This window comes from Typha latifolia, chromosome 4, assembly GCF_019914945.1.
Source record: "Typha latifolia isolate L0001 chromosome 4, TyphaL0001v2, whole genome shotgun sequence".
Classification (NCBI taxonomy): domain Eukaryota; kingdom Viridiplantae; phylum Streptophyta; class Magnoliopsida; order Poales; family Typhaceae; genus Typha; species Typha latifolia.
In genome coordinates this window covers 14799859-14825026 of record NC_133089.1, presented here as the reverse complement: position 1 = coordinate 14825026, position 25168 = coordinate 14799859, and the positions used below count along the sequence as shown (strand labels likewise).

The 25168-nt window shown below is 38.7% G+C and overlaps 4 protein-coding genes across 6 annotated transcripts in view; 1 reads left to right on the top strand and 3 right to left on the bottom strand.

Annotated features, from left to right (window-relative positions):
* Nucleotides 1–64: 64 nt before the first annotated feature.
* LOC140786158 (uncharacterized) lies at nt 65–1600 on the bottom strand. Its single transcript, XM_073134393.1, has one exon. It carries the CDS (start codon nt 1489–1491, stop codon nt 367–369), a length of 1125 nt encoding a protein of 374 aa, XP_072990494.1. The 5' UTR covers nt 1492–1600; the 3' UTR covers nt 65–366.
* A 1010-nt stretch (nt 1601–2610) lies between these two features.
* LOC140787815 (protein cornichon homolog 2-like) lies at nt 2611–6680 on the bottom strand. Its single transcript, XM_073136922.1, has 5 exons — nt 6492–6680; nt 5408–5589; nt 5134–5256; nt 3671–3761; nt 2611–2868 (listed from the first exon to the last, which is right to left on the bottom strand). Exons 1-4 carry the CDS (start codon nt 6564–6566, stop codon nt 3692–3694), a joined length of 450 nt encoding a protein of 149 aa, XP_072993023.1. The 5' UTR covers nt 6567–6680; the 3' UTR covers nt 2611–2868; nt 3671–3691.
* Nucleotides 6681–9034: 2354 nt separating this feature from the next.
* On the top strand, nt 9035–11526 carry LOC140786707 (uncharacterized). Its single transcript, XM_073135326.1, has 5 exons — nt 9035–9714; nt 10110–10393; nt 10514–10741; nt 10852–11322; nt 11395–11526. The coding sequence occupies exons 1-4, from the start codon at nt 9321–9323 to the stop codon at nt 11278–11280; spliced, it is 1335 nt and encodes a 444-aa protein (XP_072991427.1). The 5' UTR covers nt 9035–9320; the 3' UTR covers nt 11281–11322; nt 11395–11526.
* A 221-nt stretch (nt 11527–11747) lies between these two features.
* LOC140786706 (uncharacterized) overlaps nt 11748–25168 on the bottom strand; it is a 29416-nt gene continuing 15995 nt past the window's right edge. For 2 of the 3 annotated variants that reach the window (XM_073135322.1, XM_073135325.1), the window contains exons 6-19: nt 24831–24921; nt 23513–23604; nt 21981–22055; nt 21625–21719; nt 19780–19909; nt 18553–18642; nt 17377–17436; nt 14817–14908; nt 14279–14344; nt 14102–14165; nt 12912–13000; nt 12569–12695; nt 12196–12344; nt 11748–12119 (exon numbers count right to left, since the gene is read on the bottom strand). In XM_073135322.1, coding sequence (XP_072991423.1) covers nt 12279–12344; nt 12569–12695; nt 12912–13000; nt 14102–14165; nt 14279–14344; nt 14817–14908; nt 17377–17436; nt 18553–18642; nt 19780–19909; nt 21625–21719; nt 21981–22055; nt 23513–23604; nt 24831–24921 — 1137 coding nt within the window. In that variant the 3' untranslated portion in view covers nt 11748–12119; nt 12196–12278. Of the gene's footprint in view, nt 12126–12195; nt 12345–12568; nt 12696–12911; nt 13001–14101; nt 14166–14278; nt 14345–14816; nt 14909–17376; nt 17437–18552; nt 18643–19779; nt 19910–21624; nt 21720–21980; nt 22056–23512; nt 23605–24830; nt 24922–25168 lie in introns of all 3 variants that reach the window. The other variant, XM_073135324.1, reaches the window with a different exon arrangement.

The following is a 25168-nucleotide window of genomic DNA, read 5'->3' as shown; positions in this document are numbered from 1 at the left end:
TTGTAAACCAATTTGATAGAAGCTCTTCCTTTTGTAGTGGAACAGAGAGCAACAAACTCAGTAATTAGCTTAGAAGCTATATATGTTCTTGAATTTCCGATTAATTTATGTCCAATGTCTTCTAGCACAACGATTGTACTGGTACAACATAACCAGGCTTGACCCTAGTACATTTGACCCACTTCTTACCAGAGTCAAACCATGCAATTGCTCTTATAACGTGGTTTCTCAAACACTATCCACACCTTCTCTTCGGATAGAGCTACAGACTTGTATATGAGTAACTTTTTTTTTCCTTCCTGGAAATAACTTCACACAGAAGAGAGAGCTACAGGAACCGTTCGATCTCGATCGGACGGCCAGGGATCACTTGCACTTGGCGAGCGGGAACCCGCAGAGGCAGTCGTTGCTGGCGAAGGAAGCGGCCTCGAGGTGGTCGAACGGCGGGCCCTCCGGTATGGGCCCGCAGAGGTGGTTGTGGCTCAGATCCAGGTGTCCCACGTACGCCGCGGAAGCTAACGTGCGCGGCACCCGGCCCGTGAGTCTATTGTACGCCAGGTCGAGCACCATGAAGTAGGACCTGGCGTGGAACACGTCCGGGATCTCCCCCTCGATCGCGTTCTTGCTCAGGTTGAGGATCCCCAGCCCCTTGCTCTCCAGGATCTTCGCCGGGATTCGCCCCGAGATCCGGTTCCCGTCGAGATACAACGAGGATAGCACCGGCATCGACCCCAGATCAGCCGGGATACCGCCGGAGATGCGGTTTCCGGCGAGGTCCAGGTCCGCGAGCCGGTTCATGTACCCGATCGAGACCGGGATGGGGCCGGAGATCTGGTTCCGGGCGAGAAGGGCGCGGCTGAGCATTCGAAGGTTCCCGAAGTTGGACGGGATCCGGCCCGAGATCCGGTTGTTGGAGAGATCGAGATGCTTTAGTGAGGTTAGAGAGGGGAGGGACCTAGGAATCTCACCGGAGATTAGGTTATCGGCGAGGTTGAGCACGGTGAGGCGCGAGAGGCGGCCGACCTCCTTTGGAATCGGGCCGGAGAGGCGGTTCCCTGGGAGATCGAGGATTCGAAGGAAGGGGAGCGACGTGGCTATGCAAGGAGGGATCGGGCCGGCGATCTGCTTCCAGTCTGCGATCACGATAGCGGCGAGGCGATCGAGGCGGCAAAGGGAAGGGGAGATGTGGCCGGACATGAGGCCGGAGCGGCCGGCGGAGCCAGCGAGGATCGGATCCTCCGACTCACCCCGGAGGGTGAGGTCGGCGACGCGGCCGGTGGATGGGTCGCAGCTCACGCCGTACCAGTTGTGGCAGCAGTCTTGACCTCTCCACGAGGAGAAGATGCCGAGGTAGGGCTCGGAGAGACCGGCGCGGAAGGCGAGGAGAGCATCGCGGTCCGACGAGGAGCAAGACACCGCCGCGGAGGCGTACTCGCCGGAGAAGACGATAGTGGAGAAGAGAATTGCCACAAATGGTAAGCAAGAGGCCATAGTAAGTTACTACTCTGAGGTCACACTACCCGTGAGTTGTTATATAACGCCTTTCTAACGGATTTGCCCTTAACGAGAAACAAATATTACGTGGGATTAATAGACGTTTGAGCCTGGGAATGGGAGATAGGTGGAGGGTAGTTATGAGAGTAATGGATCAGGAAACGCGGGAACAAGAGATGGGAGAACGCACGTGCTTTGTTTTTAATTGTGTCGTTATCTGTCGGTATCCCTGCAGAGATCTCGCGGCGAGGGAGATTTAACTATAGAACACCTCACATAATAAATATTATGCTTAACGACGGCCGTCGGATATCAATCAAAGGGCCAAATTTTTTCTTATCTCCGACAAAGACAAGAGAAGCACATCGATAACCATGCAAAGACGGAGACAGAATCATGTATATACTGCGGCCAGATTTGGATATTTTGTTCATATAATATAATAAATATATTTTGATATAAGATTAGTATCATAGATAAATATTTTTATGCGATTAGAGATACCTTCGCCCCTGTGTGACCAATGAGCATGCATGGGTTTGGTTTGATGCATGCAGTTGGCAAGGGCTGCGACTAATAATTGGAGGATCCATTCCAGGCCCATGCATGCAGAGCATTAGGTTAGGTGGGGTTGTTTTTTGGATAAGCAATGGACCTCTTCAATAATTGGAGGATTGAACCCAATCAGGCTAATAAGCAAGTGCACATGTAGCTATAATGTCAAGTGAGAGGACGTGACCTTAATTCCAACTCACAATTATAATAGAGATGGTCCTTAGAGTAGAGTTTCGTATTCTTATTTGCTATCGTACAAGGCTAGAATTTTGACTACGGTGTTATGATTAACGTAAGTCATAAGGTTACGTTAGTAATCCCCTTTCCCTCTGCGTGGATTAGGGAGGGGTACAGGGAACCGAGACAGCAAGGCACCTGTCCATCTCTGCTGACCGGATGAGACTGTTTATTTAACGGATAAGACGTTGACAGGAGTCCACGTGGTCCCTCGCATGTAAATCCCACATAGAGAACAGCTCATGTGAAGAGAACATGGACACTAAGCAAGAGGAATTAGGTAATGGAATTGATGGCTAATTAACGATAAGCAAATAACCAATCTGAAACCGACAATAAGCAGAGGATTTTTATTTTTATTTTTTTTAAATGATGATGTTCATCACGAGTACATACAGATCAAAGCAAAGAAGCAATAAATTAGCTTCAGACTTTTAATAGATGGGCGAGAATGTTATGGAACTCTGGTCATTTCAAACACAAAAGAACAAATAAGATGGTTTCCCAGCATAGTGGCTTCCACAAGTTGGATACTACATTCCCACCAATTCAAGGATTCTCCTGGATGAAGTATTAAATATCCTGCACAACAATTGCATATCTTTCACCAAATTTTTTTTTTCAGATGTTAATAGAGAGCAAATTAGATAAAATATTAAGAATGGTAATGAATGGCATAACCAACTTGCAGTAGTACCTCAGTGGAAATTGGAAACAATGTTGACATTTCCTTTATCTTGTTTTCTCTATTTATCAGATTATGTTAATTGAAGCATTATATAAATCTCTTAAGGTGTTTACAGGACCAAATCCACAAAATTAGAATCTCAAACATGTAACTAAGGAAATTTTTTTTTTGAAGATTCAACCGAGTGCCAAATAGATTTGCAAATTCTATCTAAAGGATCATAAAAGAAGGGCTATACCAAAGAAAAATAATTATAAGAGGTCAAGGATGTGTTAGTTTTTTTTTTTTACAAATATTCTGATCTGTTCAAATAAGACATCAAAAAGTTTTATATTGTAAATTTCAATTTTTATTGACTGCATGTCTCCCTCCACCAGATGGAAAGGCAGGTCAAGGATGCCTTATCCAACCTATACTAGATCAAAGATGGTAATCCAAAAGAACATTTCTTCTTAAAAACCACAATAGAATGCCTGAGCATTAAAAATTGTATGAGGATTATATTTCTCACTACATAAGAGATTCTTTTCAATCATGCAATATAAGCCAAACTTGAAACCTTCTAAATCCATAAAGAAATCACGTCAAGCATAAAGCGCCAACTCGAAGCACTAGGAACTCATGCACTGCACTTACAACTAAACTGAAAATATTGTTTCCCATTAACTGAGAAAACAATCCTTAAAAGCTGCATACCTCAGTGTAGGCTGACAAACTCTAATGAATCCCAGATTCCAGAAAATCAGAATCTTCATCCAGAAGTAGGACAACAGCCGTCATTACAAGCCTGAAAAGGATGCATTAATCATTTGATTACCCCATGCACCAGGGTTTATAACATTCTGTACAATATGATACAAGGGAATTTCAGCATCTAATCAGTAACACAAAAAGAGACAGGAAAGACCGAAAAAATTTTAGGTACAACAAGAATCTTAGGCCCGACTCTTATTTACATAGCATAGGTGGATGTGTTATCTTCAAATATAAGGTCCTATCTTCAAATACACACTGAAAGTACTAAAAATGCGGAGAATCCTAAAAGCTATAAATATAAGCAAAATGGATATATTTCTACTAAATAGTGAAGATGATCAAGCCATAGAACCTCCACGTTGAAGACAAGCTAAATCTTCTTTTAACTCCACTATTAGTCTCCTTTTCACTAGATGTTCCTCTGTTCTCTTACCTTTAAGGCTTTAAGAGAATATACTGGCTAACTTGGAACTGTATTTGACGAACATTAATATAATAAGTGTACCCTTTTGTTCGGTTCTTGTCCTCCAAAAAGTGTACCAAGTTTCTTAACAGGTATATTTATCAAATAACAAGCTAAACAGATTCCCCACTTAAGAAATGAACTGCTTGGGCATGAGGCTGTTCGGGGATATTTTGCCTCAGCTACCTGTGGCAGTTTCTTGCTGATCTTTAAATGTGGATGCCTGGATGGAGCTGTTTAGGTAGCTTCTGTTGTCTTAATAGGCTGGTACAACAGGAGGAGGGCCACCCATGATTATCATCCCACCTGAGCCTATTAGCTGGCAAATAGGATAAGAGAATCACGAATAACAGAATACCAAGTGATCCCAATTATTTCTCCTTGCAACTTTAACAGTAGTACCCCATGAGACAATAGATTCATCATACTCATTCAGTTTATCTCACCTGCCATATAACTATTGATTATGGCACTAAGATAGATTGAAGTATTGAACATTTTTCGACATGACCCATCTTTAATCACACTTTGTCTGGTTTATGCAGAACCATAAATAAGAACCTCAAAAATCTACTTCCACAGATATTGATTGATTTACTAGAGGTTCTGCTCATGAGAACTGAACTTTACATTGACCTTCTAGGATGGGAACAGGGTACATCAAGCTGTATAATTAGGTTACTTTTCTTTTTTCTTTTTTATCCTTTCAGAGTCAATCATAATTATTTCTATAGAGTTTATGTAATTAATTAAGTCAAGCTGGAGGCAATCACTCAAAAATACATCAGTTATCTTTCATCTTTCTGCTACAATTTATTAAACAAAGAGTAAAATTAAATCTCTCAACAATTATGAACTGCCGATATATATAATCTTGTAAAGCACATTAATCTCAATCTCAGTGAACACAGAAGATACACAGGTAAGTTAAGAAGCATACCTGTAAATGACTATAATAAATAAGCTGAAATAGCATGAAAGTTTGATTATCCTGTATTTCTTCTCCCCATTTAGTAGCCGAAAAACCTCAGTAACATCTATTAGATGTTTGCTGTTCATAAAACTGAAAAGAGCTTGTCGTTAAAAACTGGTCTCTCCAATTTGGGCAGCAAATAAATTCGCACGAGCAAGTAACCAAATGCAATGAAATTTACACACATATTCCCCAAGCAATGTACTTCATAGAAATAGGGAAAGTAAGAAATGATACATACAGTTTTACATGGTAATATGTGATCGGTGCCATAATTAGAAATGGAAACCAGTGCCATGTTAGAAGGAAAGTAGTGCATAAGACTCCTTGAACCAGGAATTCTGGAATGACAACAGCATTGATACGAGATGAAGAATCATACGGGTTGATATAGTCAGACTCCAAATCAGACAAACAAATAAGCTGGTCCACAATTAACGGACAAATATTAGAGAGGTCAACCAAGAGAAACAACAAGCACACACTTTTAAAGTATATAACAGAAAATCTTCCCACCCTCCTACAGCAAAAAAAAAACACATTAAAACAAATGCACCAAAGAAAAGATTGGAAAATGGTGCTATAATCATTACACTCGTAAATCAGGTAGATGAAATGTAGTAGTCATACCCGTAAATTTCATTCATCTAATATGATCTAAACAATATATATACGAAGTAGTAAAGTTGATACAAGCACATGTACTTACATGGGCGTTCAACACACACATATACACGGAGACACGAAAACAAGTTACAGCATGGAGAGCTCCCTAACTTGCTTGACAAAATAGCTTGATAGTTCAATAACTTATTTCAATAGCTTGACAATCCAAAAATAACTCCCCCAACTTTCCTCTCTTTCACCTTACTACTTCACCTTCCAAATCCAATAAGTTAAGTATTATGTCTAGATTACTTTTAACTACGAATACTATGAAAAGAATGATCCACCTCATACTCCTCGTCATAATACCAAAATTTTGGCTTACCATGATCTCATCCGGCAACAAATTGAATGAAATCCTCATCTTGCTATTTGGGCACGTAGGGTTCCTATCGAACTCAACTACTGCGAGAGAAAAAAAAAAAACGCAACTTTCCACCGAAAAAAACCCAAAAGGTATACAAGAATGGACATCAAACACCAAAAGAGGCAACTTTCCGTCAATTACCGACAAAAGTTTAAATAAAGACCCATGACCTACAAATAACGCAATTCATACAGAGAGCAAACAGATTTAGCTCCGCTCGGTAGAAATCTATGAGCTAACGATGTGGGCAGAATTCAGAATCGGAGATAGGGTTAGGGTATGAGGTGGATACCTGATAGGCGGTCATAGCGATGAGAGCGATGGTCGAGGCGAAGGCGAAGAGCCATAGGATGAGCTCCCACGCCATGTAATACTTCTTCGATCTCGCAGAAGAGGAGGCAACCAAGAAATCAAAAGCTCGAAGAGGCCTAGACGAGGGCCGAAATGAAAAAAAAAAAAAGCAGCAGTAACTTTGCAGCGTAGAAAGGAGGAGTTTTTGACTAAAATATTACTATAATATAAAATATTTACTAAACTAGGTCACTGTTTAAGCTATTTTCTAAACTAGTACTATCTGAGACAGTAATTTTTAGTTGTTTTTAATACATTAAAAACATATTGTCTTATAGAACGAATGTTTTTTTCACCATTGTTTCTCTGAAAGCGATTTATATGGATAAAATAACTAAAAATTGCTGTTTGAGGCAATTTCACTTATAGTTTTATTTTAGAGAATATTTTTTACTATAGTAATATTTTAGTCAAAAACTCTAGAAAGGAGAGCATTTTACATATCTGCCATTATAAGTTCAAAAAATCGTAAAAAGAACCCAATATTTCCCAAAATAGGTTTTAAAAGGTAAATATCACATTTAGCTGCAACATTGCAATACTGTTATATATCAAATTTGAGATTCTGCTCAAAGTTGTATACATTAATAAAGAACTTATAATGACTGCTGATAGTGTTGCTAGAATGGATTTAATTTCTATATGTTGGAGCGAACAAATGATCACTATCATCTTGCCCTGGTCTTCCTGATATTACTGTATTTTGACATCTCGAGCAGCTAGCCTAGTTGTAAGATGTAATTTTGTAACTCTTTAGCTATCTATATCACTTAATTTTTTTCTAATAAAGAAGAGAAAAAAAAAATATACAATAGATTTAAATATTTGATACAATTTTGAAATTATAAAATTTTAGATCGATCAATAATTAACTTATTTATCTTTATAGTCTACTCTAGGGATGTTAAGCTTGACGAGCGGCTCAACTGAAGCTTGGCTCGTTCAGAGCTAAGTTGAGCCCAAGTCGCTAGAACCAGCTTGAAAATAATATCAAGCTAAGCCTGAATTGGAGCCGGTTCGTTCATGCTCGATGACTTAGTATAAAAGGGGTGAGATAAACCCAAATCACCGCCTCTTTCTCTGCCACGGTGCACTAGTGCTGCCTCGTCCTCCTTTGCTAAGCTGCCATCGTTGTGCCTCCTCCTTCTCTTCCTTCTTATTCTTCTTCTTCTTCCTTTTGGTGCCGCCTCCTCCTCCTTTGGTAGCAGTAAACCGCCGCGATGTCGCCTCCTCCTCCTTCGACAGCGATAAGCAGTCGCGGTGCCTCGCCTCCTCCTTCTTCTTATTTGGTTTGGCTTGGTCCGGCTCGATCCGACTCGGCTTGAACGAGGCTTGATGATAGGCTCATTTTAGGCTCGAGCTCGGCTCGGGTTTGGGCTCAGTCTGGCTCAGCTCAAGCTCAACTCGAGTTGGGCTGAAGCCGAACCTGAGCCAAAGCCGAATCACTCAGGCTCGACTCGTTTTTACACCTCTAGTTTACTTAACCAACTCATGACCTATATATAAGAAGAAAAATAAAATCACTTAAGATTTTACTCTTAACTTGTTCATGCTTGCTTGAGCTAAATAATCAAATAATAATAATAAAAAGTAAAAAACCAATGAAAAAAATAAAATAAAACAAAGAACTACTCTATGGGGCTGATATGGAATTATGGCACAAAGGCTTGCGAAGGTTTCATTTATTAGATAAGCTAGCCGAGTTAAACAAAGCATCAAATCGTAGACAAGTTGTTCACGAAAAAACGCACTAAGTTTGTCAGCTCTAATAATAATAATAATAATACGCAAATATTTAAAATATGAATGAGATGTTTCCTCGTGTATTGGTTTAAAAAAGAAGAAGAAGTAATTAATGAAAAGGAACCGTTCAATTAATTGCTGCGTTGTTCCCGCTGGTGGAGTCGTTTTTGAGCTCTTCAACAGCCAGACAGAGAGGATCCAACTCCATTTGGCTCCAAGTTCTTAACTAAAAAGAGCCATCAACGTCATCACTCCATTGCCTTCTAGAAGATCGCTTGAACAAGAGAGACGTCGCTCTCCACGTCGCCACTCCATTGCCCCGGTTCGTGCGACAAAGGACACGATATGAATAAAAGCGTTGACTTAGTAAAGCCGTCTTCTACTCACACTCATTTATTACCCTTTTTTTTTATCTCGTTTCTTAAAGCGACATCGGATATTAAGAAGTGCAAATGGTTGCTGACACGTCATCCTACGTGACGTTAAGAGGTGAATCCGACGGCCAGGGTATTCCCGCTTACTTCATTTCTATGCGAACGGATGATCCGGCTCCACGTTAACGTCTGGCGTAGGGGCAATATAGTAAAATTAAATCTAATAGCCCTCGGATTTTTAGAAATATATTTGCTCCAACCGTGTGCTATAGGCTTAGTCGAGGGGATCCAACGGCCAGGAATGGAGAATCGAAATTTCACGCTTCTAATAAAGTCTTCGCTCAACTGCCTGCGTGGGAATTAACGGCGTAGATGCGTCGAAGTGGATCCCATCGAAGGCTTACTTAGTCCATACCTGTCTTCTTCCTCCTCCTCCTTCCTTCCATCGGATATTTTTCTCAGCAGAGCAAAAGAGAGGTCTCTCTATTATTTAACGGAGGCACTATGAGGATTAGGGTTAGGTTTGGGGTTTTAGCTTCTCCTTCCGGGGTTTCGACCGTCCGATAGCGCGAATCGGAGATCTCGAGGGGTTTCCGGCGTCCCATCCGCCGTCCGATCGCTCGATGGCGGGAATCTTGTAGAGAGGGAGAGGGATGCCGATGGATCGATCGCAGGCGATGGCGGTAGTGGCGATCGAGTGCGTGGCGGGGAGCTCGAAGGCGGAGGAGTGGGGAGGGGGCAATATGCTGCAGACGGGGGACGTGGTGGAGGAGATCAAGATCGGAGCGTCGCCACCGGTGAGGTCGCCGTTCAAGGGGGGGAAGAGTGGGGTCCAGAAGCTCCTCCACGCGGCTTTCAAGCGCGGCGACACGTCGATCGAGGTAAGGGTCCGGAGGGGGCGCGACGAGGAGCACGCCGAGCTCCAGGCGTGCATCGTGCCGCACGAATCCGCGGGGAGGAGGCAGTACGTGCTGCGATCCATCCACGATCCGAACTACGCCGTCGGGTTCGTCGATCGGATGGAGAGCGAGTGCATCGCAATCCAGGGTACGTGCTCTCTCCCCCATTAGCTTTTTTTTTCACCCCCTCATATTTTTTCTTATTTTTCTGGATATTTATGAGGCACTACAGTAATGGTCTTTCCGATCATATTCTCCATTGGGTGCATCTCGTAAGTAGTACAGTATGCATATCTAGTAGCTTTTTAGTTCCAATTGATCATTGTTGATTGCCATGATTAACCTTCATTAGATGCTACCATATTATGTTTGAAAAAAACTGACTCCGATGGAACGTTTTGAAATCAATTAATTAAGCAGCTGTTCATAAATGACTCTATTAGTTATCGCACAAATCCCGCGTATAGTTGTGGCAATAATTGATTCATTGTTAGTTTATATCCACTAAAAAAACGTAGAGAATTAATTGTTGTAATTGTGAAGGGTCGAGGAATTCGAGAGTTGTGTGCGCACTTAGTAAGGCTCAACTCCAGGACGGCTACGTATCATACGCATGGGAGAAGAAGATGAGGGAGTCACTCCCCATCCCCAACTCGAGTTCCTTCCTCTCCATGCTTATCCTTCCCGAGGCTATCGACCAGGCCGCCTCTCGCTACAACACTCTTGAAGATACCTTGGCTCGCGCAAATGCATGGCTCCACGCTTCGCAGGCCTCAAATGTACCCATCGTCTTCATCAACATCCAAACCGAGGCTCTGCTCACCAAGGTGCATGATTATTATTTTTTTTCTTTTCTAAAAAACAACTTCGGAAAGTCTTAACCTACTAGTTAGAAAATTTGGTACTCACGATTGGGAGCATCCACCATGGAATATGAATTTCTGTAGATATCGGGAGAGACGGCGTCTGCGACGGTTAACTCCGGATCATTGGCCGACCTGGCAAACCTGGCGAATGCCAGCCTCTATGGTTTCGAGGACTACCACGGAGTGGATATTGGGGTGGTGAAGGCGGTTCGACTTTGGTACACCGCTGCTGCTGGCGAAATGCTTGTGGAGGTTAGGCTTCAAGAAGGCGACACTAAGCTGGGCTTTGCAATTAGCCGCACCGAAGAGGTCCTTTCTTCCGCCTTAGTAGCTAGCTATATATATATAGATATTTAAAACACTCTTTCTTATTTTCTTATATATATATGCGCGATGGACTCACTTTTGTTCGACCGCAGGGCTTCATCTACATATCTTCTGTGATTGACGACGACGAAGCCCCTTCGACGCGATCCGGGCTCAGAAATCTCTACAAAGAAGCCAAGGACGCGTCTAAGCTCTTGGTAATCTCGAGGGTGTCGAACGAGAAAGTCCTCCCATGGTTGGTTTCATCCTCCGGAGCCATCCGGTGCTTCGACACCGTCTCCCTGAGCCGCAAGCTCTCCTTGCACCGCCACGCTCTGCAGCCCTTCCTTCTGCACGTGCTCATGTGGGAGAAGCCGCTCGGCCCCGGCGGTCGGATACTGACGCGCCCTTCTAACGTGGCGCCGCCATCAACCGGAGAACTTGGTCATAATGATGAATCTCCGGCGGTGTTAGGAAGAGACACCGCGGGAGATGCGTCCTTCAGATTCCACGACTTCTCCTTGCCAAACAACTGGGTGTGAATCTTTTATGTTGCTCTGTGCTGCTGGGATCCATGTACATATGTAAGTAATCCCTCTTCCCCTCACCCGAGTTTTTTTCTAGGTTGATGTCTGCTTATTGTGCAACATATACAGGGATATTTTCTTTTTTGTTGAATTAAATCAGCGTAGTGACACTTTATCAGCAAATGCGGCTTGTCCTACGTGCACATACTATGGAATAGAACATTTGGCGCCAATTTTCTCAACAAAAAAGTTAAAACAAAACACAGTATTGTTATGCCCAATGGCAATGGGTCAGAGTATTCTATTTTGGATTTAAATATCGTCAGGTACTTTTAACCGGGTGGGATAAAACAGTATTTCTAATATTCAGAGATCAGTACATATATACTTCTGTTCCATTAGCATCAATTAATCACGAAATAGATTTATATATAACATCCTCCTCTTTATGTTTATTTTACCCTAAGTTTTAACAAGCTCCATTCAACCCTTCCATTTATTATTGCCTCAATAACACCATGACGTTAGGTTGAGACTAGTATTATTTAACTTAATCACAAAAGAGCCCTATGCTGTGATTTCAACAAGTGTCAGAGCTAAGTGTGAATGGCATCAAGCTATTACTAACAAATTTGGGAGATCACAAACAATAACGCCACTCATCAACAAGAAGCCCATAGCAGAAAGTTGCAAGCTTGGTATGTCCAAGTGAATGCATAACTAATGCTCTGAAACACTGGAGGACGGGCTGTGTTACTAAGGATCTTAGCGGTTACCAAGCTTGGTATGTCCAATTTGCAAGGGCTGTATTACAGGCCTTCTTCAATGGCTCATCGTTGTTGCCATCTTAATTCCTGCCGCTAAATGGAAAAATTAGTGCTGCGTAGGCACAAACCAAGTAGAAAGAAGGAAAGGAAGATCATCAGTTACCTGCTGTGTATCCTTGCTGATAAATTGAGTACAACCTTTGGTCTGAAGTCTTAACTATAACTGCCAGTTCACATAGCAGGCTCTTAGGGACTCCCATTTGAGTATTCACAGTTCCCATGCTTTTGAGATAGCAACAGCAAAGAAGATTGCTGAAAAACAAAATATTTAATACGATTATCAAAAGACAAATTCAATGGACGAGAACGAGAGTACTTGCAACAAATCCCTTTTAGAAAAGAAAACAGTTTCACATGAGACAATCAAATGAAGGAAGAATATACATCTTCATTAAAACCATCACGGTAAAAAACCTTAAAAAGCATTGTAGACTTGTAGTCCTTTCACGAAAAGCTTACAGTGGTAAGAACCTAACCTCAGTTCCAACAATAATGGTATTATTAAATGGATGAGCAGCACAAACTGTCACATAATCAGACACAGGAACAATTCTGTTCTGCACAGTTCCTCTACTTTCCTCCGACATGCTATTTAGCTCCTCGCTGTCAAATAAAATGAACAAAATTACCATAAAGTGGACTTCATATGAAAAATATATATAATGCAGTAATACTAAAAACAATATTTTAAAGTATATCTTTCAACTAATCATCAGTTATGTGGCATTTGCTATACTAATCAAGTATAGGAGGATATAGAAAATTTTGCACCTCAGAAATAAAGAGTACAAACCAAGCAAGAGAGCTAATGGAGCTTACTTGAAATCTACATGGCATGACGAGCTTTTATGTGGATAAAAATCGAGAAGATATAATCCTTTACGGGAGGAGGACCCAACTGCATAGATCTGGAGAACAAGATCTTTTATCAACACGTTTAAAACCGACAGGACATTGACAATATAGTGAGGACTCATCAATACTTGCTTTATAATATTTTCTCCTCATCACAAACCAACCACATATATCGATTTACAGTAAGGATCAAACTCTGAACAGAAGATGGTGAAAACTGAGCTTGAGTTTCAAGTAAAAGGCTCCTCTTTATTTGCAAATTGTCAGAATCCAGTGAACAAGCCAAGCTCAACCACAATCTTAATTCTTAAATGTAAGAATATATGGTATGCTTGGTGCAAATCCAATGGTTTGCAAGGAAACTCTGAGCATATAACTTACGGAAAACAAGCAATCTAAAAGTTGAGAATTCAAGAGCTCATGGCATGAGTTATAGAGCTACATATCCAATATTTTCTGAACTTCCATCAGCTAGGTTTTAAGAAGAGAAATTGTCTCGAGGCAGCCTAAGAAAAAAGAATCTATACCTAGACTATGCCAGCCTCGCCTATTTTTCCCAAGTCAGATCAAAGGTTTTGGTCTTGAAGTTCCACAGCGGACTTAGATCTATATACCTGATTAAATTTTAGGTCATCAACCCTTGATGCTTCTATCCTTCCCCTCCTCCAAATCTTTTTCCCCCCTTCTGGGGAGGGGACAGGTCAGCAAATGACGATTTATTGGGCAGCAAGGGTTTTTTGAATCCAGGATCTCTGAAACATTGCTAAGATATAACAGGATGAGCTCCGCCCACGGTGCTTAAAAATTGTCAGACTTCAATTTTGGGCTGACCCACAATCTACTAAGCCTATTTGTCACCCATAAAAGAAGAATAAATAATAAGCAAATAAGCATGTAAGATAAAGTATGATGGTATTAGTTAGCTTCAGTCAACTTAAAAATGACCAATTTTTGGGCCTAGTCTGCTCAAGAGCAATATCATTTGCTTCAGGAATCAGTTTTGATCAATGTTGACTTGAACTGAAACAATTTACTTAGTATCATAATTAGTAGGGAATTTTGACATGATCTCAACATATATGTATAGAAAAGAATGAGTTTGATAATTTATCTTCAATAAATGCTTGCTTGTTTCCTCATATGAGAATGCTTACTGAACATGTTGGCAGCCAAGTTGGTCTTCTCAAAGTTCGGCATAACTTCAATTCTGTACCATCCCTAGTTACAAGACAGAACTGAGAAAATTTAAGCTCCTCTAGAAAGCCTAACATTAATAGGAAATCTTTCTGAACATCACTTTGTGTGAAGCAAAATGCTTCAATGATACTTACAGCCAAGCAGGAGGTGGACAATGCACATGTGTCACACTGAGTGTGTTGACATTCAGGACTCCAGACCTGCAAAAAGGTGCAGGTCTACAGAGAAACGATCAACCGAACATAAGAAGGAAAAAATGGGAAAAAAAGAACCTAAAAAGCAAGGACTGAACTATATCATATACTGGAAAACCAAAGTAGCTTGTGACCAAACTAAGATTAATAAAGTAGTTTGACTTCTGTTACTAAAGGGCATCTCAGTGCAAGGCTCCCAGTGAAAGGACAAAATATTACACTCATTTCTGAAGAGGTCATCACCAAGACTTTAGCCCATGACCTCAAAAGGCGAGCCTTATCGACACAAGTGATGTCCTCAAATTTGAACAAGTATACAGGTGAAACTTAAAAATGACCTCGTCTATTTGAAAAAGGAGCTATTCCAAGGTAATTTTCCAATCGTCAATGTAGAACATAAGGAAACTCTAATAACTTGAAACATCACAGAAACAAAATGCTTAAAACAATTGAAGACTGCAAATCTCCATGAACCTACCAGCCATCATCAAGATGGAAGGCTAACTGATACGAGCAGCATGGGTCAAAATTTATAGAGTGAACTTCCGTTGACACTATGTTTGATTGAGCCTGAAAGGTAACGAGAATATGGAGTTAACATTGAACATGAACTAAAGCAAGATATAATATTTATCATGTATGTAACATATGCATCTCAAGATTCTAATATTTATAGAAACCAAGTCAAGAATTGAAAACATTCAACTATTAATAGAATAAACTTTCTAAATAGTTCATGGACTTCATGCACTATCAGACAAGCTAATGGTAAATTAAGAACAAGGCAGCTATGATTCTTCTACAAAGATGGCATTAATTTCTCTATTCTCTTGGTACTTCCTTCCTCGTCCTTGACATTGTAGATTTGAAAGGAAAAACTCAATACATCCAGAAGGAATGTCATTATGCTTATATTTTAAATATAAACTAGTACAGTAAGGGTAAACCGGACGGTATCTATATTTTCCTTGAAATAAGATCATCACCAAAGCTAACTCTTATAAAAAATTGCAATTTATACACCAAGGTATGAGCTCTCCTACAAGGGCACACGTGCAAATTATCAACAACAAAAATGTTGAGGTCAGCTATGTAAATGCTAATATAACCATCAAGATAATGCATAGGTCCTCAAATATTGGAGATTATTATAGATTAGTAGTATCTTATAAATAATTGTCCCTATTTTATGTTTTCAAGGGCTCATATGTACTGAAATGAGCATATGTAACTGTATCTATGTGGGAGCCATGCGTAGTCCACGTGCACGCACACATGCACACATATATATAATTTGGTAAACACGGGTCAACAGACTCAATACCAATTCACACAAATGATTGTTATGACTATTCATGGTGACTTAGAGCTTTGGAGAATCTTAACTTCTTAAATATGCAAGATTAGACTAACTATTAGACAAGAATGAGCTGTACCATGTTTTAATTAATGTTATTATACATGTATCAATTGTATCCTGATGGCCACGCCTTCCATATCGACCACTGCAATAGGCATATTGTCTGTTCCAGTCGCCATACAGACTGCCATACTAGAACTGCCACGGTAGGATGCCTTTAGATATGGACCATCGAGTTTCAAATCTAAATTTCTAAAAGAAATTTCATATCTAATTTTGAGATCAAATTTCAGCACATACTTCACATTATGGATTAGCTCGTTTAGACTAGTTCTCCAATAGTTTGTCAGATTGAAGAACTGTTGTGCAGCAGCGAAGTATTATGATTATCAACAAGCACTGGTTTTCATTGATTGAGAAGTTTTTGGGGATTACAACCAGTAACATCATTCTAGACCTCATCTAATTGATTATCATATTGACTTAACAATTATTAGTAGATTGTTCTCTCGTAACCTAAAATCTGTTCACAATCTTGAATATTTGCTAATTAGCCCTTTGGTGGATTTTTCTTGATTAGCCATTTTCTCTAAACCAAACACCGTTACATTGCCTCCTAGTTAGTATAATGTTTGATATTTTTATTTGCTTTATTGCAACATAATCCCTGCTTTGAATAAAAGACCCTAACCAGAGGAAGTTCCCATGCTTCCAATGATCTAAACTATTTTCTTAAGCGAAGCACCTTGTTAGTGAAAGCCTACCAACAGACTTTTCCATTTTTATCCAAAGAAATTCTATTTGATTAGCTTGCCTATAATAACTATGTTTATTTGCTGATTTCTATTGATTTATGATATTTGTATGTTGCTTTTTTGCTTTTGTTAATTTTTGCTGATTCTTGACATTTATGGTATTTGCATGTTTCCTGCATCATTTAGACTCGAGTAAGCTAATATTGTCCAACATGATTTTACCAATATAATGGATCCTTCTGTCATGATAACACCATGCACAATGTTGTGTATCAGAATTCGCAAGTGTGCATAGATATACAAATATTCTGCTAGGATGGGCAATCTAAAGAGCAGCAAAAATAAGCATCCGCCTAGAATATTACAGAAAATGAATAACAGGCAATCATATTTATGTTTGAAATAAGGCCACATAAACTCATGGGAAGAAATTGATAGAGCAGATGGCCCTTTAGAGTGAATAAAATATAAATTAAAGATATTCTTTCATGATAGAACCCAAGTGTATATACAATAGTATCTAGGTCTCTACAAATTAACAGTTACTCCTACCTTGAACTTCCTTCTGTAAAGAGAATTCTAGGATTCATGTCATTTTGTGAAGCAAACATCAATGGAGAGACATAATCTCTATACTTTCATGAAATATCATCCATGACGAAAGCAATAACTTTGGAATATATATTCCTAATTGAGGATTACTGTATGAAGTAATCGACTTCTACATGCAGGTAGAATGCATGTGTACGTGTTGACATGGGGATGCAAATATTTTGTTGTCAGTTGTCATAATCCAAAGAGAAAAGGGTGCTATTAACTATGTTAAAGCCTGCAAAATTACTCTGCCAAAGAATCAGTGCAACACCAAGCAAGAAATGAAAAGATTACCAGTCATGTAGCAAGTTAATCTTATCCATATGTACCTTCAAGGATCCAATTTTCTCTAACATCGAAGATATCTTGAACGATGTCAAAAGGGGCACCTAGTGAAATAAATAAACAGAGAGCCAAAATTTAAGAACATGATTTGCAGAAACAAAGAACAAAACAATGCCCACTATAATTGAACTCATTTAGTAAGATATTATTGTATTACGAAATTCCCCAATGCTGCGAAAGAGGCTAAATGCCTCAATCTACTACTGGTCTCACATGTAGATGATTTTCCTTATGTCGAACCATTATCTTTTTATGTTGGCTTGTCATCGGATATTATTGACCATATTGCATATTTCAAAACTTGATTGATTTTCAAGAACTTATCTTCGAAAATATAGAAAAACTTATATTTGTAAGTTTTTTGCTGTGTGCGAAAAGTCTTTTATTTGCTTATCTGCCCCTCTAAACATATGTTATTTGCATGTATATCTTTCTAATACTTTTCAAGCTAAGTCTAAATAATTTAATAGAAAAAATATAAAAATATTTTTAACTAAGAGAAATACTTGAAAACTAGAATAACGATATTTTTACTTTTTTACATTTAAATTGTTCAAAATTTAACTGTTAGTTAATTCCAAAGAGTATTCAAGTAAAAAAAATAAAGATTTTAAAAGATATACATGTGTGTGTGTTTTGAAAGATATACATACAAATATTAATTTTAAAGGGGTACACAAGAAAATAAAGAATTTTTAATGGTATATAAGCAAAAACCCAAAATTGTATATCAATTTTTTTTTTAAAAATATCAAAAGGAAAAAAAAAAGAGTACCAAAAGGTGGAAAGAAGAATTGAGTATTGATTGATGCAGGAGTTGGGGGCAGTGCTAGGCTTAACTCTTTTTATTTATTTATATTTAAATCTGAGGGAGATTGTGCAGTAGCCACAATCACCACAAAAACATCTCAACTAGCACGTGATTTTACTAAATTGCAATAAATTCTAGACAAAGGTAAAGTGCCTAAATGTCAATATACCTAACTTTATAGCAGAATCATTTGCAATTGTGCATGTTCAGGACTTGAGATGATTAGTTACACAAAGAAACCTTAGCTACCAAGAAAAACTAAAAATTAAAAATCCAGGTTATGAAATATGAATTTCAAAAAAATTGGAGAAAAGGTAAAAGAACCAACTCAACATCTCTCCTGAAGTACCTCATTATGACTTTGAAAAGCAAATGATCCTCTTCCTCCGCGAAGATCCCACGCGTAGATGGTTCCATGTCTACTTGCGCCAAATACAATCTAAACGAGAAAGAATTAGTTAAGCTCCATGTAAGCATGAAAGAAATGCTTGTACTCTACCCAGGCATAGATGGTTCCTTGTCTACTTGTCCCAATTACAATCTAAATGAGAAAGAATTAATTAAGCTCCATGCAAGCATGAAAGAAATGCTTATACACTAAGACCTATTAATTTAGTAGTTGTAATCATCATCATTCAAACCTTTTCTTGACAATATGGGGGGTCTGCTAATGGTCAACTAAAAAATGAGAAAGACCGAAACAATTGACAGATTCGTTACAACCAACTACAAATCTTACATCAAGCCTCCAGAAATTGGTTAGAGAGACTTGGCATAAAGAAATTGGATAGAGGGACTTGGCATAAAGCAACAACACCAACTGGTGGGTACAGTAATCTAATTTTTATGCAGTTCAGGCTGCATGAGCCCCGGAGCAGTCTGTGACGCCCCATGACAAGTCGTTCTAAAAGTGCTCTATATTCTATACCTAGGGGTGCCGCAAAAAGCTGTTAGGCCAACGGCCCGACTGAGCCCAACCTGAGTTTTTTGGGTCAATACTAGGCTTGAACCCAAAATGGCACCAACCAAGCCTGAGCTGTGAGAGGTTCAGCCGGGCTGAGTTAATGGGCCTAGAGCCCGATCCAAGCTCACATGCCCAAGCCTGCTTGCTTCCTTCTTCTTTCTCCCCCTTCATACTGTCCCCCACCATGTGGCCTTCCCTGTTTTGTATTCCCCATATCTCTTCCCTTTCCTTAGCCCACACCCACACCCACACCCATACCCACACCATCTATCTCCTCTCTCTTCTCCTAACCTTTCTCTTCCTCGCGTTGAAAGTTAATATACCTATCTCTTCCTCCTCTCATTATCGTGCCTCCTCTCCGTTTTCCTCCAACTTTGATCTCCTTTCCTCCCTCTTATTCTTCTTCCCATCTCTATGGCTATTTTTTTGTGGGTGAGCATTGGACACAAGGAGGCCTCAACCCCTGCGCAAACGCAAACCCAGCATGATCCCTTGCTTAACCAGTTAAACACAAAGTATGCCCTACATCCTAATTAAACAAGGGAGCCGATGGGCGGTGCATCACTACTCAATACTTTAAGCTACAATCTAAAGCAAAAGGGCTTTACTTACGTGGTTTTCCACGCCCAATTCAATACTATTCAGTTGGCATTTTGCATTAGTAGTAAGTTCAAGATAGTTAACGTTGCTTCGACGTCGATCCCAAATGTAGACTGTACCATCCAAGCCAGCTGCTAGCAACCTAAGGAAAAGATAGAAAAACTATAGACATCAATATAAGTCAAAAAGTTGTAAGATTAGAGAAGAAAAAAAAGCTCATTTCATAGTAGACAACTCGCAGAAAGCTTAAATTGTTAGAGAAAAGTAGGCTTAACTTAGATGGTAAAGATTTTTTTTTTAATTAATTAACAAGGTAAGTCTGGTGAGATTCGAAGTCAGGACCTCATCTACTAATACCATGATAATCTACTAAATCTAAAAGCTTATGTTGTTTGAACTGTGGCATTTACATTTTATACTCTAACAAAAGAATATAGGTGTGACCATAAGAAACATAACAAACTATGAGATAGAAGTACACGATGCAAAAATACATTCACGAGGATTTATTTTTATTTTTTATGAGCTAATGCTTCGACCTAGGAAGATGCGGTAATCTATGGATCATCTTGACCCAGCAAAAAGTTCCAGATAGCAAATACTGCTTCAATAGGACAGTGATCAAGTGAATGATGAAGGGAGAAAGAGGAGACTGTCACTTTACACTTCAAAACTACACGCCCACTTCATATAACAAGAGATGGATTCCTTCTAGATGACATGGTTCCTCTCTTTCTATTATTCCAGCAACATCATAACCGTCCAACTGTTTTCTTATAAATAATAGGGGCATAAAACGTCTGAGCCTAGATAGCAAGTAGAAAAGTGCACCCCATCTCTTATGCTCTATCTCAACCAATGAGCAGCTCTCGGAGTTCAATAGAAACGACTACACTCTAGATGCAAGATACGGAAAAGACAATAATTTTTGAAATTTGAATCTTAACTTGCATTTAACTCAGAAACACAAAAGCCAAAGAGCCAAAAACAAGTTCGATGCAATTGCAGGAAGCTAGAAATAATCATCAACTTTGACTAAAAAAGGAGAAGTTTGCTTTCCATGTCCAATCCTGTAAAAGTGTAAATAACTAATATGAAATTCACATCAATAGGCTAATTTCGAGACAAAGTGGTTCGGGACCTGCCTAACACAAGCAAACAACAAGACAGTATGATCAAAAGAGCTATGAGTGTTGCACTGTTGCTAGATGGTTTAGTTCAAGCTTTGGGTCAGTAGAGACTAGGAAACAACATTTATACCTCAGCTTCTTTGTTTTGAGAAAGGAATATTTTACTCTGGTTTTGTGGCACTGATGATAAGGCTGTTGCAAAACTTTCTAGACAAAATTGAGGAATTAACAGGATGTTATGCGTTGGCATTCAACATGGTTCTCGGCTTCTCGCTTCTCACTTTTAACTAGATGTAAATGAGGAAACAATATTTGAAGGCATCTAAATAATGAGTGATAACAGTGTATTACACTATTATGCATACTAGCAGGCTGGTAAATGTACTATAAAGAGTATAATGTGTCTAACAAACTAAACAAATGCAAACTTAATAGTAGAATGTGTCCAGCATGTAAAGGTCTAATAATAGAAGGAATTCATCTAACAGAACTTAACAAATTTAACATTAATAGTAGAATGTATAAAAGGCCAGGAAAAACTAGGAATGTGTGCATTAAAATGTAGTGGTTTTATTCTACCCACAAGCACAGAGAAACGCAAAAGGCAGTTCTCAATCTGTAAGTAACATCACGCCATTGAATTTCTTTACTTTTAAGACAAGCAGAAAACATATGTCAATTACAATTGACTCAAGCACAGCTGCTAAAATGAAAATTTGCTACGTACCTCGACTTGTCTTCAGAAGAAAAAACTAAATCAGATAGACCTTTGTAAGGTTCAGGGTTGAGCCCCCAAGATTTAAATCTTCGTCTCCGTAGCACCTATATTAGCAGTAATCCCGAAATAACTATAACAATCAGCTAGGTAAAAGGTACGTAATGACATATTACAACTAGGAAATTATTTTGCAAGGCAACATCATGGAAAGCAACTAAAGGTAACTATTTACCAAGGATGAGCATCATGGGAGAATAAGATGTAAAGAAATCAAATCATACTTAAGGAAATAAAGAATATAGTTGAAGATCGAATTAGGCAGGTAGAAGTAATAAATAGGATCAGATGAGAAGTACAGAACTCACTTCATGAGGTTCAGATGAGATATAACTGATATCAAACAGATGAACTGAGTCGCTTTGCCTAGACGAACAGACAACCTGCAAATCGAACAAAGATTTATCTGCTGACTAAGAATCATATGTGGCACCCTTGCAAAACTGAACTTTGTCACTATAGTAGTATTATACTATAGATTGAAACATAGTTCAGCTTTAAACCTATAGGTAGCATTCGAAGAGAAGGGATAATAAAACATGATCAATTGGAAAGCAGCAGTAATTATTGGCATGCACTCCAAATCAAATTATTTAACGGCAGCTGCATGAGGGCATCTAGTAGGCCATTAGTACAGTACGTTCTCAGTGTATGTGTTCCAACTTCCAACACTTATAGCTGTCAGCACACCCCTCACATAGTGCCCCTTCGATTTCCAGATTGCAGCTGGCACAGCTCCAGCAGGCAAGATCAACAAATGCTATCATGCCGATCAACATGGCAACATGTTCAGAGTTACATATGCATCTTCAGACATACATAAATGTAATACTAGACGCATAGACATATACTATAGACACCAAAGGATAGGCAAGCACATTCCAGAGAAAATGTTTGCATCCATAGCCATTCAGAACTCAGGATAGTATTTACTGAATTGAAGGCCTGAAGCCCTAGGCAAAACATGAAGATATCCATTGCAAAATAGGCCTCCCTTCTTACCTAAACGTACTACTGACATATATCTATACAACTGTCTCAAACACATTCTTAAAGGTAGGGAAAACTTAAATAATTAGTCAAGACCAAATATTAGTAAATACAATCGTGTATACTAAGTATACTAGATTACCAGTAGAGAATGTATCTGAGCATCACATGTTAAAAATCTGAGAGAGCTTAACTAACAGCAATATAGAACTCAGATGATCATTTTCACAACAACATGCAAGTTTGGTAAGGAAAATGTTCATCTTTACAAAAGCCTTTTCCCAGCAATATGGGTGTGGGGAGAAAATATATAGGAAACCTTAAGGATCTTAGAGAAACCTTTCTTATATTTTCTTTCATAAACAGATTAAGATGCAATCCTGTATATACTTTCTTATTCACAGGAATGCAATTCCTTGCATATCTGCGGCGACTTATTCAGATCATTGCATGTCTTATTCAATATGCTAACTTCTACAAAGTGCTAGCTTATGACAAGACCGGGCAAGAATAGAAATGGAAAATGACTGAGAGCATCATTCTCAAATAAAGAAGACAGCACTATAAACTATCAATTACTAGCTGATATCACAAGGAAAGCTTCATTAGACAGAATTAAAGAAGAAATCTGGAAGATGGTAGACATTAAACTGGTTAGAACACCTCTCTACAGATGCTTTCATCTGCACAACCTTTTATAGGCATTCATATTGATTTTGATTTACTTCCAACAGTGCACATTAAAGTAACCGACTGGTATTAATTTAAGGACAAAATAAATTTTTGCCATATATTACTCCAGATATGTAACTATTTTGCTTCAGGAATATTAGAACGATCTCATCCTGACCTCATCTTGATTTGCTGGATTCCATCGAACAACATCAAAGGACACACAATTAGGAATATGCAGAAGGTTTGTTGCTTTCTCATCCAATAAACCTGTCAAGAACAATAATAACCAGTACAGTGTAAATTAATATCATCAAATCAGTTAGCATCAAGATTGAAATAAAGGAGAACTGTCTCAGGCCCACAGTCACAGTAAAGAAAGGGTCATAGGCAAATTTTGCAGAAGTTATATCTGGAGAGCTGCAGAGAAAATTTGTGCAAATATAGAGGCACTTTCCAGAAAGATAAATTGCTTTGCATTCTTTATCTTCAGAGGAATTGAATCCTACTGAGTTGGAGTATAGATGTCTTGAGACATATTTAAATATGGCAAATTTAGTCACTTCTACACATCCTTTCACACATTCTAGCTTTAATTCCATCAATAATTTGATACAATTGGCATAAAAATGAACAATGCTACAATGCTATGGATCAGAATATTCTTATTCTATTATTTGGATGCCCATAATGAGATTTGCAGTACATGGTCTGGGCTGAATCCATCCAATAGGACTGTTGTTCAGTCTTCATTATGGATTGTCTAGCCTAATTGAGGTGTTAATCTGAACATGTTTTGAAGGCATGTTCTATTCTTATTATGTGTTGTTTGGTTTTATTAACATATTTATGTAATATGTTTATTTGCTTTCTAATTGTTTCATTGACTACAAATATAGAAAGAACCAGTGTAGGAAATTAATTCAAGAACCACTTATTCCTCTCAAAAAAATACTGCCTATAGATGAAGGCACTCTCAGAGAAATGATATATCATCAAAAGAGTCATTTGAATCAAGGAAAATTTGCAACTGGTGTATGTCCAACTTATCTTTGTACGTCTCTTGAAGGTACACAACCATTAGACTAGAAAATTTACACAAATGCATATAGACATATCTCCACAAGTATTCCTTAATTTGTAGCATTTAGACATTGCTGTACAAAATCATGCACATCTAAGCATGAAATCATATCTTATGACATTGAGAAACTAACTCACTCTCTTTCTGCCATCTTATTTGCAGGCTTTTTCTCTTTTAGAGTTTTACTATATAATTTGGTGATCAAGAAACTTTCATAATACAAGCTTAAAAGCCTTAAATAATTTGAAAACAAAGCAGCCAATCTGAAATACATTTGAATATGCAAGCGAATCATTTTGAATTTGACACGAAAAAGAGGCATGTGCATGAAAATTTCCGCCCTAAAGGATTACACAATAAAAAAAACTTTCACAGGATATCCAGCTGAGTCCATCATAATATAGAAACTTACCAGACACAGAACCATATGTGCTGCAATATAATGTCTCAAAGTCATACACTGTTAAGCAGCCTGATTTTGTAACTGCTGCAAGATAGATTCCCTACAAAATATCAACTGCTAAACTCATCAAACTTTTAGAGCTAAAACTTGGGAGCATAAGCTAACTGATCAGTTCCATTCATGAAAGACAAAAAAAGATAAACTACAAACATACACAAAAGAGGTAAAAACAAAAGTGCATGCAACAAAACAACCAATCTTCTAAGTGCGCTTAACCAATTATACTCATGTTAGAGTATTTTTAGGTTAAAACCATCATTCTCTAATAGCTTAAGCATTTAGAGAAG